Source organism: Cynara cardunculus (assembly GCF_001531365.2).
Source record: "Cynara cardunculus var. scolymus isolate 2C chromosome LG 10, CcrdV1, whole genome shotgun sequence".
Taxonomy (NCBI): domain Eukaryota; kingdom Viridiplantae; phylum Streptophyta; class Magnoliopsida; order Asterales; family Asteraceae; genus Cynara; species Cynara cardunculus.
The window spans coordinates 19,046,658-19,063,360 of NC_037537.1; the positions used below are offsets into that span (position 1 = coordinate 19,046,658).

At 35.2% G+C, this 16,703-nt stretch overlaps 2 protein-coding genes across 2 annotated transcripts; both read right to left on the minus strand.

The window, feature by feature from the left end:
• Positions 1–176: 176 nt before the first annotated feature.
• LOC112519488 (2-oxoisovalerate dehydrogenase subunit alpha 2, mitochondrial-like) lies at positions 177–4,262 on the minus strand. The gene is made up of 9 exons (XM_025127640.1): positions 3,990–4,262; positions 2,904–3,068; positions 2,625–2,807; positions 1,849–2,006; positions 1,509–1,608; positions 1,278–1,389; positions 1,046–1,185; positions 681–866; positions 177–468 (listed from the first exon to the last, which is right to left on the minus strand). Exons 1-9 carry the CDS (start codon positions 4,260–4,262, stop codon positions 301–303), a joined length of 1,485 nt encoding a protein of 494 aa, XP_024983408.1. The 3' UTR covers positions 177–300.
• A 4,332-nt stretch (positions 4,263–8,594) lies between these two features.
• Positions 8,595–16,046, minus strand: LOC112519881 (2-oxoisovalerate dehydrogenase subunit alpha 2, mitochondrial-like). Its single transcript, XM_025128193.1, has 9 exons — positions 15,752–16,046; positions 14,155–14,319; positions 13,875–14,057; positions 11,795–11,952; positions 11,039–11,138; positions 10,817–10,928; positions 10,592–10,731; positions 10,035–10,220; positions 8,595–9,059 (listed from the first exon to the last, which is right to left on the minus strand). Exons 1-9 carry the CDS (start codon positions 16,031–16,033, stop codon positions 8,892–8,894), a joined length of 1,494 nt encoding a protein of 497 aa, XP_024983961.1. The 5' UTR covers positions 16,034–16,046; the 3' UTR covers positions 8,595–8,891.
• Positions 16,047–16,703: the final 657 nt, after the last annotated feature.

Here is a 16,703-nt window from a genome sequence, read left to right on the forward strand (position 1 = left end):
GGTTTGAAAATCAGATGCAAACTTTACCCCTCAGATTACCATGGCAACATCTTCTTTTATCTCTTTTACGACCTCTTCTATATATGTATGCAAACATAAGTTGAAATGAAATCATCATATGATGTTAAATGATTAATTGCACAACGTAGTTTTCCGACCTCAAAGAAAAGTATTTTGTATGTATCTGCAAGCTTTATCAACACGATTGTTAAAATACAACGATGGCTACGCAAACACAATGGTTCAAAATATAATCCCTTCAATCATAAAATTAGTAATGGAGAAATGATGAAGATTGGTTTACAGTGGAACATCAGACGGATAATCTTGTGTGTGTTTCTTGATGGTTTTTCTAATAAAAGCCTCCTGCTCCATAAGGTTTTTAGGGAGGACATCATATACATCGTTGAACATGTCTGCAATCGTAGGTTTTTCTACCTGCTCTGCAGCTTGAATCGCTTGCGATAGCTACCAAGAAGTATAATCAGGTAATGAATATGAACAACTCCACATAAAGGTAGATGGGTGAAAGTTCATTCAGGAACCATAAAATGATAAAACATGTTGAGAACCAACTATTCATTATGAATATTCATGATATTCATCATGAATATTTGGTTCTTATAGTTCTCGAATGAACCTCCAGTAGGTAGTAGTGAACCATAAGTTCAAGTTTTTACTTGTTTCCTTGTGCTGCAATGATGTTCAGATTCAGCCTCATCACTCCACCAGCCTTTACTTTCCATCCATTTCCTAAACCTCTTTACAGGGTTTTGACCCCCTCGCCATTGTTCTATTTCATCAATTGAACGATATTTGGTAGAATCATCTGATGTCGAGTGGTGTCCTGTTCTGTATGTGAGGGCCTGTCAATCAATACACCATTTTACCATTAGCCAACAAAGAATCACCAAACCAAACCCAACAAGCCCAGTATGTCCCTGTCCCAACTGGAGGTGGGATATGGGGAGTGGATCTACTCTAAAAAGTAGAGCATCTATTTCCATGAAGACCCTTTTGCCCATTTGAAACTGAAACAACAAACCTCAATTAAAACAGGTGTTTGTTCTTCAATAGCCATTTTGCGTGCTTTGTGAACAGCAGAATAGATAGCTAGAGCATCATTACCATCTATGCGGATGCTAGGAACTCCATACGCCTTCCCTCTTACAACAATACCGTCACCTAAAATTGAACAAATCCCCCAAAACTCAATAATTTAAGTAGAAATGGAGTCTGGAGAGGTGGAAAAGCACATGGAGGAGAGGCATAAATACTTCGAAGCTGTTCATTGATAGGGGTACTAATGGCCCATCCATTGTTTCGACAGAAAAAGATTACTGGGACTTCCAAAACAGCAGCAAAGTTCACAGCAGCATGGAAATCTGCCTGTGATCGATTGGTGTAATCAAATTAGAATAAGCAGATGCCAACTAGAATGAATAGACGATGAAAATGATCTTTTTTTCAAAATCCAGCACTATGAGGATTGAATATTGTGTATTTACCGTACTACTGCCTCCATCGCCAAAATATGTGATCACACATGAATCTTGCTTTTCCATCTTCAGAGAGTACGCAGCCCCAACTGCATGCGGGATTTGTGTTCTGGAGTACATGGAAATTGGAATACATAAAGCATCGACCAATTTGGTATTATCTAACAAAAACAATTGGTCACAGGAATAAGAATGGTCCCTTCTTGAATGCCTGCTACTCATGTAACACACAAGTTTATGTTACGTATTCAACAAAACTATGAGTCTCTGATGATAGAGGTAAAGTCTGCATACATGTTACCCTCCAAACAAAATTATTAATCAGAGGGAATTAAAGTTGATATCTTACGCAACTGTTGATGCAACTGTAAAGTAATTGTGCTTTCTAGAACCATAATGGATGGGCATCTGCCTTCCTTTCCCATTATCATATTTGTTTCCAAAACACTGATGTGCAAATTCTTGTAGGGGAAATCCTCTCCATAATAGAACTCCAGGCTCCCTGTACTGCATTAGATCAAGATTTTGGATATCAGCTCCAACTTCAAATTTAAGAGAAGCTACCAGGTATTGATGATTTCATCGAGGTAGATGAAAACAGTATATACACACACTTAATTGTTACCATTATGAATCAAGTAATACGAAAGCTTATCCGGGCAGAAAAAAGAAATAAGAAAACCAAACAAAAAAAAAGAACTTTGTCAAAGATCAAATGATCGATGCGTAAAAAGACCATCATTTCTCTTTCTAATTTAACTTTGCTCAATAAATTAGTTTCTCAGAATCAGAAGTAGATGCATATCAATGGTGGTAGTAGTTCGCTTCCTTTATTCTTCTAAATAACCTCTGTCAAGACCATGACATTCTAACAGGTTTTTGGGTATTCTTGTGCATGTTAGTGACATTCTTTTGTTAAGCATTGACATTCTTAAACCTATTAGACAGCCATGGATTTAACAAAAACCTGTCAGAAGGTCATGGATTTAGCAAAAAACCTGTCAAGAATTCATTTAAGATGCCACATGATATCAGCATACCACAAAATTTGTCAGGCATGTTGAACAACGCGCATACATATCTTTATAATTATGAAAATAACAGTTTACATTTTTAGGAAAGAACCTGAGGGAAGACAAAATCATCATTGTGAAGAGCTGCAGCTGATGCAATGTTGATTGCCTCCTCACCCATTGTGGTTGCATAGAAGGATATTCTTCCTTGTCTTTGTGCCTCATAGAAGATAGTGTCCATAACTTCCAATGTTACCATGTCAGAATACATCTTGACAGCAAGTTCTTTACTAATCTGTATATTCAAAAGCCCACAAGATCATTTTCACAGTTTCTTCAGGAAAGAGTAAGAAAGAGGCTCGTTAATTAATTAAATCTACTTTTGGTTTACCTTAAGTGAATCACTATCGATAATTGGTTGACCGCTGTCATCAAGCACTCGATAACAAGGGACCCTTTCCTCAGTAGAACCAGATGTGAATGCCAGTTTTGGGGTAAACTTAACTTTTCCACCTGGAAAATCTAGGACCTGCTGCGAAGGAGCTTCAGCAGGAAACTACATCAACATAGATTCATAAGGATTAATAAGCATGTCAAAACAAAGATTAGTACCCTATGGGTGAGTTTGGTACGTGCGACAGGATGAGTCGGGACAGTACAAGATTTGCAGTCCCATGTTTGGCACGGTATTAGGCAGGAGGGACGTGCAGGACTGAGTGAAACACAAATACATTACAAATAGAAGGGAGATGATACAAGATTGAGAAATTACTAAACTACACATGTTAAATTAAAACCATAAAAGGTCTGATTCCATACCACCTTGACAATGATGGGGCCAACTTCATCAACAGATATCATCAGCAAATGAACCAGGGCTTTATTAGCAGAAACAGCATTTTAATTGCCTAAAGTTGATTGACTGATTCAGTTACTTCAACGAAGGGATGAATGCCTCTGCTTCTAAGAAGATGAAGTTTGACTTTGATGGTCAAACACATCAATTCCAGGAAAAAAGGGGGCTTTCAAATAACAAGGTTTTAATCTTCAAAATCAAAATAAATACCGTACAAAATCGTCCCATTTTCCATATAGTTCAACCTGCATCATCTTCCTTTTTAAACGATGTAGTTCAGTTTGAAATACCCAAAATACAAGCAATCCTATATCTCAATCTTGATCGCATACTAGTTTGACCTCAAAAGTCAAACTTGTACTGTCTTCATTGAAGCTAATCCAGATGAATTTGATCACAGACAGCATGTAATAAAGAACCAAATCAGAGCCTAATTATAAAAATCTATATCCCATTATGATCCTTACAAGTTGCAACTAAATTAGATTGCACCGATTTTGAGGTTTTATTCAATTTTTTTGGCCAATACATATCGAATCAAAAGTTGCACCAATTAAGACAAGACAAAAGAAATTGCTATAGAAGTTGATTGCAGATTACAATGATGAAGAAATAACCAACCTGACGAACATCGTTGCTAGCACTGGCGGCAGAATGCAATCGTCTCCCAACGCAGACAGATTCAAAACAACGGGAGAAAACAATGAAGGGATTGATTCGTGAAGAAGTTGCACATCTCGGAACCGGGAGTGGTGGAGATGAGATTGTATGAAGAAGATTGTGCGAATTACGAATGGAAGAAGTGTGATTTGTGAAGTATAACAAGGGGAATTTGGTAGATTTAAGATGGTGGATGATGGAAGTTTTGGATTTTGTCAAGGAGGAGGAAGCCATGGGATCAATGTGGAAGAGCAAGAACAAGAAGTGAGAGCTGAGATCGGAGAGCGGCATGGTTAACGGACAAATTTTGTCCCGTTAACCGTGCGTCATCAATACATCATATTTGTTTAAGACGGCAAATTTTGTTTTTGTTACGAATCAGGTCCATATTTTGACTCCGTTAACTTAAGATCCGTTAAACGTGCCTCTCACATGAGGGGCATTTTCGTCTTTTTAGACTGATATTTATAGTGTCATCCCTACCTCTAACTCTTCACCTTAAATGAAAAGCCTTTAATTCATTGCATATGTTCATTGGGTCTTACATCACATGATGGTGGTCAGGTCTAGGGGTGAACATAGGTGGGTATCCACATTTTTTGACAGGAATCGGAATCGGAACCGAAACAGACGGTTCTTGAGATATTGGAACCGAAATCGGAACCAATTAGAGCGATTCTTAAATTTTTTGAACCGGAACCGTCGGGAACCGGTTCCGGTTCCGGGTACCCGCTTCCTAAAATATTAAAATTTTGTTATTTAGAAAAATAAAATATTGTCAAAACACTAATAAATAAGCAAGAATACAAATTATACAGAATAATGGTTACAAATATTGATTAACGATTACAAACCATAATAGACTAATAGAAAATGTTCTAAGTTTAACGATTACATACTATAATGCTAATTGTTCAAAGTTTAATGATTACATACTATGAATCCAAGTGAACACACAATTTGAAAAAATACGAATCATTTTACATGAAGAATTTAGATGAAGAATGAAGATGACGACATGCTTTTAAGATGTAAACATAATATAAATTTGGTATTAAAAAATAATAATTATTTTTTTATTGAAAAATACCGGGTACCCGGCGGATAACGGTTCCGGAAAATTGAGAACCGGAACCATTCTCAATCGGTTCCGTATTTTAAGAATTGGAACCGGAACCACTCATATCGGTTCCGGTTCCGGAACCGGCGGTTCCGATTCTGTAGCCGGGGACTCGGTTCCGCTGCTCACCCCAAGTCAGGTTGGTTATTTCTTCATCATTGTATGGTTTGGTCCCTATGGTTTGACGTTTGTTTGACTAAGGTCCCTAAAACGTGTTTATTATATTGTCTGTCTTTGCGGTATGCAAAAACACACGCTCCAAGTCCCTCATGCTAATGTCTTTTATTTATTAACCATTAATGATCCCATGTGCCCAAAAGGAGAAGGGTAAAACCGTCCATTCAACTTTTTCCCTCTCATTTGCGTTAAGACACACACGATTACCCTAAACTCATTTATCGTCCTTAAACCTTAAAAATCGGAGGTTCGCTTCATCTTCTCATTCAAGAAACCTTCCAAGAATTTTTATTCTTCATCGATTCTTCATTCCATTAGTGAAGGAAGGTTCATCTTCCTCATTTATTGCCACAATATGGTTTGTACATCATCACAAGTTCGAAGCAAGGCGGATACAACTGATTACATTGAAATATATGGTATGTAATGCACTTAAAAGTAGGTTTTTCCTCATTTCAGTTTCAATCTGTTTGTGGTATTTAATAATATTTTTTTAACAGGATTGTACCCTATGTTGGTTGGCTTGAAGATTCATCATGGAGGGTTTTTCACTAAGGCTCTTGGCAGGTGTTATCAAGATGGTAAATTTCATTATGTGGACCTCGTAGACACATACGAGTTTTCTGTACACGAGTTGAATGCAACGATGAATGAAATTGGCTATAGACACCCAATACCCACTTATTATCACTTTAAAATCCCTGGTTCTGACTTAAACTTTGGTCTAAAAGCCTTAGGAAACGTCCAGGATGTGCTAAATATTTGTCGAGTCCAGTGGGTACTAATGTTGTGATAGAGGAACTCCAAGAAAACCCTTCACCTGAATTAAGTAGACGTAGGAACTCCAAGAAAACCCTTCACCTTATTTGCACCTCATAACAACAACATGGATTCTGAAAAACGCATCAAGTTCTGTACTACATTAAGATGAAAGCTTTTGCATTACATTAAACCATGTTACATATAAATGAAAGCTTTTTCATTACATTAAACCAAAATTAGGTAAGATTTACCATATTTCACAAAACACAACAGTACAAAACAACAAATGTCTACAAATAGTGGCAACCCAAACCTGACCTATTACATCCAATTAGATCACCTAAGAAAAGAAAAAAAAAATCCCAATTGACAACCAAGTGAAATACAACAACAACTCTAATATGTGATTTTCTTCTTCAAGCTTGTTCTTCGACTTTAACAATCCATGTATAATCATCTTCGAGCGATCACATAATGTTGGGTCAAACCAATCAATGAAACCACAACTCCTTGCGTATTTAAAAAGACACGAAGAACAATTAGGGAAAATCCCTAAAATTGTAAAAAAGATGAAAATTTTGTTAACTTTCTTGAATAATAATAAAGGCGTTTTCCTGGGTTTGATGATGTCCATGAAGTTCAAATTATTGCATCTGATCAACAGCTGCATCATTTCATGGGTGATCTTGAGTTGTGATCGGGATATATGACCTTTGTTGGGAGAAAAAGTCGTAACACACACAAAGAGAGAGAGAGAGAGAGAGAGAGAGAGAGGAAGGGTGAAATAATGGTTGGAGGGAGGATATCTACGAGCGAGAGAGGCTGAAAGGTTGAGTGGATGATTTTACCCTTATGTTTTTAGGCGTGTGAGATCATTATTGGCGACTAAGTAGGCGGCATTAGCATGAGGGACTTGAAGCTTGCGTTTTTGCATACCACAAGGACATGCAGTGAAATAAACGCATTTGAGAGACCACAGTAGGGAAAAACGTCAAACTACAAATACCAGGAATGTAATTTACTCTAAAAAGGTTTATCATATAAAAGCATGTCTTAAATATCTTGTCAAAAAGTAGTTATATTTAATAGAATATTGTCATCATAAAGGGTTGTTTGTTTATCTCTTAATATTTTTATTAAGAGGCAACATCTAAATCAATAAGAGATTAATCTTGTTTGGCAAAAAAAAATATGTCTCTTAATGGTTTTAAAACCATCTGAATGATTTTGTATCATGGATCTTCCTTAACCATTAAGAGCCCTAATTTCATTGTACACAATTACCAAACAACTATATTTCATTTTGCAGTATATCATGAGAGCCTCTAAATCATTCTGACCACTTAATCATTCTGTACCAAACCATTTAGCAATTGGCAAACAGCTACTAAGTAGGTTCATTACTCATGGTAGAATTCACTTTTTATAAAACTTATCATCAATACAATAAAATCATAACTTATAAATGTTAATATAATGAAACCAATTATGTTTTGCAATGTGATTAATTTTGTTAGCAAGATATATATATATTTCAAATTGTTATTGATTTTTTATTACAACAAATTATTAAAACACGATTAATTCTTGTGATGTAACAGATAGACCTTAAAATTCATCATTTAAAACACTCGTTCTATTTATATTTGTAAAAAATAATTATTAATTTAAAAACTAATTTAAAAAAATTATTCACAACATCACATCGATATTCTATATTCTCGAACCTCGTATAACAAATATTAAAAAGTTAAGCAAACAAAAATATATATTAAAAAACGGTTTCGGATCTTTACATGACCAAAGAGGAGGCAGCCGGCGATGGCGACTGGTTTTTAATTAATTAATCATTTCATTAACTATACTTATTTCAATAAATTAATAACAAAAAACAATGTTAAAAAATGCATTTACATAATTTAGCATAAATTTATATAAAGTCTTCTCTTCGCTTAGATATAAATCATATAAGGTGATGTATATTACTTACATTCCCTTTTTTTAAACACGTTATTTAAGATGGTTTTTTTCCATAAAAGGAAAGAGTCAAATAGATCCAATATGAGATTGTTTCAATATCAAATTTATAATACTGTTTGTTATATAAATAAAAGTTGTCTATATAGATTAATAGTTTGTGAAGATTTTTGTTTGAGTGAGTTTTTTATAGATTGAATAAACGTGTTTTTAATTGAGAGATAAACGTTTGAAAAAACTTGGCTTTTTGCATAGAGTTTGCCCTAAAAACTTTTGAATAAACCAATTTTCTATATCATTAAACCATCATCAATTGGTTATGTATAGCTGGTTGAATAAACTGTGAATACCAATAACCTCGTTAAATCGTTAAACTGCTAACAAACATGCTCTAAACTTGTTAACTCTTAGGAGTAGCTAAACATGTAAGTACTTGAGTTTGGTTGCTAGTGAGTCCTCACAGGGATATTAGAAATTTACCATCTGTTAAATTCAAAGCCTCAAACAATTAGTCTACTTGTAGACAAACTGGACTGAACACCAATGATTATTAAAAACTATAAAGATTGTTTTCCTTGACGAAACAGACGAAAGCACGACATCCTGCCCTCGTGTGCTACACCTAGTGCTCGTGGAGACCATAAACCCCATTTAGGTTCACCTATCGGGCTATACGGGTTGTATGCATGAATCTTAACAAGTAGTAATCATTGTGTGAGATTCAACTTGCTAACGAATCTAATTGGAAGCCATGGATATGTAAAATGGTTTCGATCTAGAATCCTGATGCTATTATAATTAGTGGGATGATACATGACTTGATCGCTTTACATGGGAACATTGGAGGGATAATCCTGTGCATGTTTTTGGATGGTTCTTCTTAGAAAAGCCTCCTGCTCGGTAAGGTTTTTAGAGGGAATATCATATACGTCGTTGAATATGTCTGAAATTGGAGGTTTTTCCACCCGCTCTGCAGCTTGAATCGCTTGCGATAACTAGCAACATTATCAGTTACACAAGTTATATGAATGCAAATCAAGGCCTATTCCTCAAAGAGAAGTCCATATTCGACTTTTGAGTATAGAGAAATATAAGACCACAACCAATTTTCTTGAGATGATAAACTACAAAAGCGTGTAAGATTTGAATACAAAAAATATTGGATTCGGTTCTCTAAAATTGAGTGTTATGGGGTCATAAGGTGGAAAGATTAGACCAATCTTAAAACAATCTAAGCAAACCCGGTATATTCAATACAAAGGTAGAATGTGTAGAGGAACACTTTGACAATTGAGGTAAGAAAAACAAAACTTCACTCACAAATTGCATACTAAAATTATTCCTGCTTTGAGAAAAAAGTTATAACCATATTAAATTTTCAACAAATTTCTCAACTTGAAACCATGCCAGTGTTAAGATTTTAGGGCCCGTTTGGATTGCGAGATTTGGTGGGATTTGAAATTGGATTCTATTTCAATCTCATGTTTGGTTTAAAAGAAAGTTTGAGATTTCAATGAAAACCCCACAAACATGGGATTTACCCCATGACGGAGTTGGTATTTTGTAGGTTTTCATATGATCTTTAGAAAAAGATAAAAACACTTGTTTTGTAATAATCAATTAATAAAAATGTAACTTAATTATTTTTATAATTTTTTTTAATAAAGAATTGAATTCAATTCCATTCCAACTACAAAACAAAGACACCATTTCAAATCCTCTGGATTCCAAATGAGGCGGGCCCTTGAAGTAGTCCATACTGATTTTGAATCTGAAAAGTAATTGGTTTGACCTTAAAAGTCAAAGTGTATATATCTTTGAATGTTGGGAGCATGATGAACATTCTAATGTGAAGGGTGTGTAACTTCAAGGATGGAATTACTAAGAATATAAAAGGTGTTGTACCAAATGAAAATAAAGAATTCTGCATAAAGGTTGGTGCTTAAAGAGAGAAGATCAAAGCTTTTTACCTGTTTCCTTATGCCGTTACGATGTTCTGATTCGGCCTCATCACTCCACCAGCCTTTGGTTTCAATCCATTTCCTAAATCTCTTTAGAGGGTTTTGATCACCTCGCCACCTTTCTATTTCGTCAACTGGACGGTACTTGGTTGAGTCATCTGATGTCGAGTGGTGTCCTGCTCTGTATGTGAGGGCCTGTCATTGGGTATGTATACCATCAGACAACAAACAATCTAATTTTCTAAGTAACATTTGAATAAGAAAGAGGTTGTGTGATTGTAAGATCCGATTTACCTAATGTGTGACGAAATAAAGTTGGGTACACAAAATGGGAATGGAGACCAGTAACGAACCTTTGAATTGAGATCAGTTATTTGAATTCAAGTATGATAACCACAATGGACTCGGTAGCAAATGCTACTTGTGAAAATGTTTGTGTTAATTTGTTGAGAATTTGATATCAATTTAGTATTCAAACCTAATGAGTAATAGGTTTCATCTCAAAAGTTAAATTATGGGCAAACTATGATACCAAAATAAGTAACAGCAAAACTGTAACAACAAACCTCAATTAAAACAGGTGTTTGTTCTTCAATAGCCATTTTGCGTGCTTTATGAACAGCAGAATAGATAGCTAGAGCATCATTACCATCTACTCGGATGCTAGGAACTCCATACGCCTTCCCTCTTACAACAATACCGTCACCTAAAATTGAACAAATGCCCCAAAAGTCAATAATTTAAGTAGAAATGGAGAAGTGGAAAAGCACATGGAAGAGAGGCATAAATACTTCGAAGCTGATCATTGATTGGGGTACTAATGGCCCATCCATTGTTTCGACAGAAAAAAATTACTGGGACCTCCATAACCGCAGCAAAGTTCAAAGCAGCATGGAAATCTCCCTGTGATGAATTGGTGTGTAAGAATGAATAAGAAAAAGATAACTACAATGATTATATGATAAATGATGATGCAATTCCAAAATGCTACAGCATTATGAGGTCATATTTACCGTACTGCTGCCTCCATCACCAAAATACGTGACTGTGCATGCATCTTGTTTTTCCATCTTTAAGGAATAGGCAGCACCAACTGCGTGTGGAATCTGTGTTCTGGGGTACATGAACACTCATAAGCTTTATGTATATAGCAAAACATCAAACAAAATTTAGCAGATGGCAAAGACATATTTATCAATGAAACAGGCTATTGTGATCAACCATCTTCATGTGCATACCATCTCATCCCCATCAAACAGCAAAATCTCATCGGGGCTCTGCCCTAAAGGTCACCAGTTTGAGTGCCTGCAAGGCCACCAGAGATTTTCCTGGCTGTTCTACTGGGCCCCCATGGGATTAGTCGAGGTGTAAGCAAGCTGGCTCAGACACCCATGGTTAACAAAAAGAACATCAAAATCCAACAATCTTATCTAGCTATAAAATCTTGTTCAGATATAGAATGGATACAGCACTCTTTGTCCATTTCTATTCTAGGTACAGTGGAGACAAAATGGTTCTTTCGCTCTATTTCTGTCTCATGGACGGTGATCGATAATCTATGGATTATAGGGATGAGAGATCATTACCCCATAATCCCTTTCTATAAATTGTTCAAGCCTTTTCTGGTTATGATGTTATCTAAGAGAAGTTGAGGCTTCGAGAAGCTATAAGTGAACACAACAAACAAGCAAGGTTTAACTCCTTTATGTGATAAAGGGAGTAAATTATAAGTGAAAATTGGCATATGGAAAGTAAAATTCATATCTTACCCTACAGTTGATGCCACTGTAAAGTAATTGTGCTTTCTAGACCCATAATGGATAGGCATCTGCCGTCCTTTTCCGTTATCATTTTTGTTTCCAAAACACTGATCGGCAAAATCTTGTAAAGTAAATCCTCTCCAGAGAAGTACTCCAGGCTCCCTATACTGCATATGAGGATCAGATTTTGCACATCAGCTCCAACTTTGAGTTTATTAGAAGCTAAGAGCTATAGACTTTTGTAGGTAACTAACTGTTCATTGACATGGATGTAAATAATTAATACACACATAAACTATTACTATTATGAATCAAGTAATGAGAAAGGCTCATCCAGGAAGAAGGAAACAAGTAAACATATAAAATAAGCAGCTTTCTAGAGAATCAAGAGACAGGTGTGTAAAATACAAGTCTTGACAATTTTAAACTTAGCTGACAACATTTCAGAGTCAACAAATGTTGTCGCTCTCTAAATTCCCCTTCCAATAAAAGAATATCTCGGAGGTATTGATATCAATGGTAGTACATTGTTTCTTTCTTCTGTGCATAAGACTTGAGGCAGACTATTATGTATGCTAATTTATGATTGCTCAAGGGTGAATGATAAACAAACTAAAACATCCTAAAAAAAGTCATCACTTTATAATCTAAAAAGAATTTAAATACAATTCTTATGGCCAACATGATTAAATACAGTTAACATAATGGCACTTCAGTGATCTCTAATAAGAGAAGGGTAATCTAGATAATCAAATTATATTGATGTTAAAATTTGAAATAGGACTCTTTTCAAGAAAAGGAAAAATTGTGAAGTAGACTCATATGGGACAGATGGAATGTAAATGATCAGCTGCTGAAATTGAAGTAGCTGTAAGCTTCTACATAGATTTTTTCATCCCTTCTCTCCAAATAACATGATTTGATAACTACACAGTCAACAATCAGTTTTCAGCTATGCACATCAAGATTTAAAATTTGACTACCAAATATTCTCTTAAGCCAAGAATTTGAAAAGGACATATTGATGAAATAATGAAGAGACAATCATAACACATGAGATCCATGTATATTTGGCAGACTGAGATTTATTTTTCTTTATGAGATTCAGATGATATCTACTGCCGATTCACTCAGAACAAGCATAGAAGAAAAAGGTTATGCAATTTCTGTTATGTACCATTCCCGTCATTACACCATGCCTAAAATGGGTTTATATGCTTAGTATTTAACATCAATCTAGATGGTTCTTTGGTACATAAAGACTTGAAACATTGAAGGAGCACATGAGTGGGTGTCTAAGGATGTAAATTGTCACAAGAGTGAGGTTTCGAGCAGCGTATAAAAGGTGATGATAGAATGAAAGATTAAAATCTATATCAACTATTTACTGAAGTGAAATCTAGGAGTAAGAGAACACATTACTAGTGACTTACAAGCTGAAACTCATATCAAATGTCTCTGTTTTTAGTGAAATAAAAGAGGCAAGCACCTTTAGTAGCTACAGAAAGAAAAAAGATGGTTCTTCATTTTCATTTTGTCGAGTATTAACTGGAATGCACAATTGTGTTTCTCACTTTGATAATGTGTGCCTCTGCTTCTGACAAACAAAAATAAATAACTGAAGACTAGTAACTGGTCTGAATAATCTTCTTTATAGAACTCTTTGTATGAAAGGATAAACAATAAAAAGAAATAGATGATTTCAGGAAGTGGTTCAGGCTTGGATTGCATCAGAGCGACAATGTATCAAGCAAAACACAGATACTGAAAATATATTTCTGAATTGAGACTGAAAGGCTCTATACTGATTCATATATTGTTAGTTCATGTATACACCATAGGCTTTGGGTAAGACCCTAGGAGTTTAAATTGGTTGCCGTGTTGTACATAGGCTTTGGGTAAGACCCTAGGAGTTTAAATTGGTTGCCGTGTTGTTTGGAAGCCTTCAAATGGATGAACACAAAGGATATAGAGGATGCCATTTCGCCTGAGAATAACAGACCAGATATATTTTCTGGCATGACTGAACACATTCATACACATCTTAAAATTTTGAAAAGAGTTCATGTGCTTGAGAAAGTAAAGTAACCTGAGGGAAGACAAAATCATTGTAGTTTAGAGCTGCTGCTGATGCAATGTTGATTGCCTCCTCCCCTATTGTGGTAAGATAGAAGGATATTCTTCCTTGTCTCTGTGCCTCATAGAAGATAGTATCCATAACTTGAAGTGTTACCATGTTGGTATACATCTTGACAGCAAGTTCTTTGCTGATCTGTATGTTAAAAAACCATGAGATCATTTATTGGTTACTTTAGGCAACAGAAAGAAACAGTCTTTCATTAATCAAATAAGACATTTTTTTACTTTACCTTAACTGAATCTCCATCAAGGATTGGCTGGCCATTGTCATTAAGCACTCGGTAACAAGGGGTCCTTTCCTCCGTAGAACTGGATGTGAATACCGGTTTTGGGGTAAACTTAACTCGTCCACCTGGAAAATCTAGGTCTTGCTGCAAAGGAGCTTCAGTAGATAACTGAATCAAGATAGAATCATTAGTAAGGACTAACAAGTACATCAAAACACAAGACTAGTGCCCAACATCCCAGTCTACTCCAGGCAGACAACAGTAGTGCTTACCCTTCACTAAAAATTCGTACGTGTCAAGTGCAAATTTTTGTTCTTGGTATGTGTACATGATAAAGGAAATGACCATGCAATTCCGCAAGTGATTAAAGACCAAAGTTAAGCATATGTCGGGATCCCAATAAATACCAGTACGTATTTTTTCTTTAATTTTAGAGAAAGAAAAGCAAAGCATGGAAGCAGAATGGCACATAGAGGGAAGTAATAAATGCTTAGAACTAAGTTGCAAGAAAAAATGGCAATAAAAAATCTTGTAAACTTACAATCAATTCCTTATTTTGAACAAAATTTCCAATTCAAAAAGCTTTCTGTTGGGAGAAAAAGAGTTATAAAGTTATGCTCAACTGCTAACATGGGCATTAAAATAACCAAAAGTTATTCATAAACAAATATTTATCTCAAATAGTAGTCCTAATGACAACAACCTCTCATCCAATGTGAAAATGATTGATTCCATGATCAACCTTACCGCTACGGTTTCTCTTCTTTCATAAATAGTCACCTTGAAAAACAACGGTTCATAAATAAATGCCATGAGCATACTAAATAGGGATATGTTAGCTGAACAGCAGTTTTACTGCCTAAAGTTGGTTCGGCAACATCAAAGTAGGGATGAATCCATGTGGTCCTGACGAGGTGAAGTTTGACTTTGACAGTGAAAATAGTCAATTGTAGGATTCAAGCATGATGTATATATATTGTTACATCTAGAAGAAAATAATGATGGCTTGTTAATCATATCAAAAAGAACTGTCGAATAACAAAGTTTTAATCTTCAAAATTATCATATTGATTGCCAAGTCAAAAATTGTGTCATTGCTGTAAAAGTCAACCTGACATCTTGTCTTTGAAAAGTGGGCAGCTTTTAGTTTTAAAATACTCAGAAAGCTAACATTCTCCATTTTAATCTTGATCCAATACTAAATTGTGAGACCACTTATAATTTATTACTTAACCAACCTTCTTATTTTAGCTAATCCGGATGACGTTGATCAAAGACATGTAATAAAGAACCAAAACGGAACATGAACAAGAAAAATCTTATGGAACTGTATAAAGTAATCAACTAATCAAGTCAAAGCTATCTATTAGCCATTATAGTCCTTACAACTAACTTGATAGTAGTAACACATGCCAAATCAAAATTTGAAATTGGGAATAAAAAATTTGCAGTCGCTAAAAGAACTTACAGATCATCACAAAATACGCACCAAATTACATCAGAATAAAGTAAATTCGCACAACACGTCACAAGACCAAAATAAACTACACTGCAAACTGTAAAGAAATTTGCAATGATGAAGATATTACGGATTACCGACCTGATCGACGCTGTTCCTAACACTGGTAGCAGTATTTAATCGTCTTCCACCATAGACCGACGCGAAACAACGGGAGAAAGCAATGGAGTAATTATATGGTGAAGAACTTGCATAGTTGGAAACCGGTAATGGTGGAGATGAGATCGTATGAAGAAGATGGCGAGGAAACTGCAAATTAGTAATGGAATAAGTGTGATTGATGAAGCCTAGCATGAAAAAGTTTTTGGATTTGAGATTACGCATGATGATAGTTTTGGATTTTGAAAAGCAGGAGGAAGCCATGGGAGAGGTGGACGAGCAAAAAGAGAGGATTTTGTTGAAGGAATCATGGGATGGTAGAAGAAAAAGCGTATTTATTGTGATTGTGGTCTGCCCATTACCAAAGGAAATAGTTTTTTATTTATTTGTGAACTCGAGGAGGAAGATAAATTGAAGAAAGAAAGATGATTTTTACGATAACATTTTTAAATATATATTTTAATTTATTTTATAACAGTTTGTAATTAATGGATAGATGTATAATTTTATAATTGTTTTTCCTCCCACATTTGAAGGAAAACCGACATTTTTTTCCCTTTTCCTTTCAGTTATCTCTTAATTTTATTTTCTAAGAACACGATACCTTTTTCTTTTCCTCTACTCTCTCGCCCTTCTTCTGTAAAAGGTTCTCGAGAACACATTGTTAAAGGTATCCTTTTACGCCTAAAGGCTAGAGACGATTAGAAAGAGTCAGGGTTGCATCGAAAAGGGTTGGGACCAATAAGATCGATCTAGTTCTTTAGGTTCAGATTGGTCTTAACTTTTTAGATCAAGGGTTGGTCCCGAAAAAGACCAGATATCTGAATTCTCTTCCATTGAAGCAACAATGAACCTTTTCTTTTCACAATAGTAAGCTAACTTATTTTTTAAGCTTATTGAAAAAGCTTTATTTATTTAACCATAAGCCAGTTTT

Excerpts from the sequence above, each read along its gene's own strand:
- LOC112519881 (XM_025128193.1), bottom strand. The coding sequence starts at position 16,033 with ATGGCTTCCTCCTGCTTTTCAAAATCCAAAACTATCATCATGCGTAAT. Across the intron at positions 11,139-11,794 it reads ACAGTGGCATCAACTGTAGG|AACACAGATTCCACACGCAG; the intron begins GTAAGATATGAA and ends CATGTACCCCAG. Across the intron at positions 10,732-10,816 it reads AATCAATGATCAGCTTCGAA|GTGACGGTATTGTTGTAAGA; the intron begins GTATTTATGCCT and ends GTTCAATTTTAG.
- LOC112519488 (XM_025127640.1), bottom strand. The coding sequence starts at position 4,262 with ATGGCTTCCTCCTCCTTGACAAAATCCAAAACTTCCATCATCCACCAT. Across the intron at positions 1,186-1,277 it reads TATCAATGAACAGCTTCGAA|GTGACGGTATTGTTGTAAGA; the intron begins GTATTTATGCCT and ends GTTCAATTTTAG. Across the intron at positions 469-680 it reads ATTGCAGCACAAGGAAACAA|CTATCGCAAGCGATTCAAGC; the intron begins GTAAAAACTTGA and ends ACTTCTTGGTAG.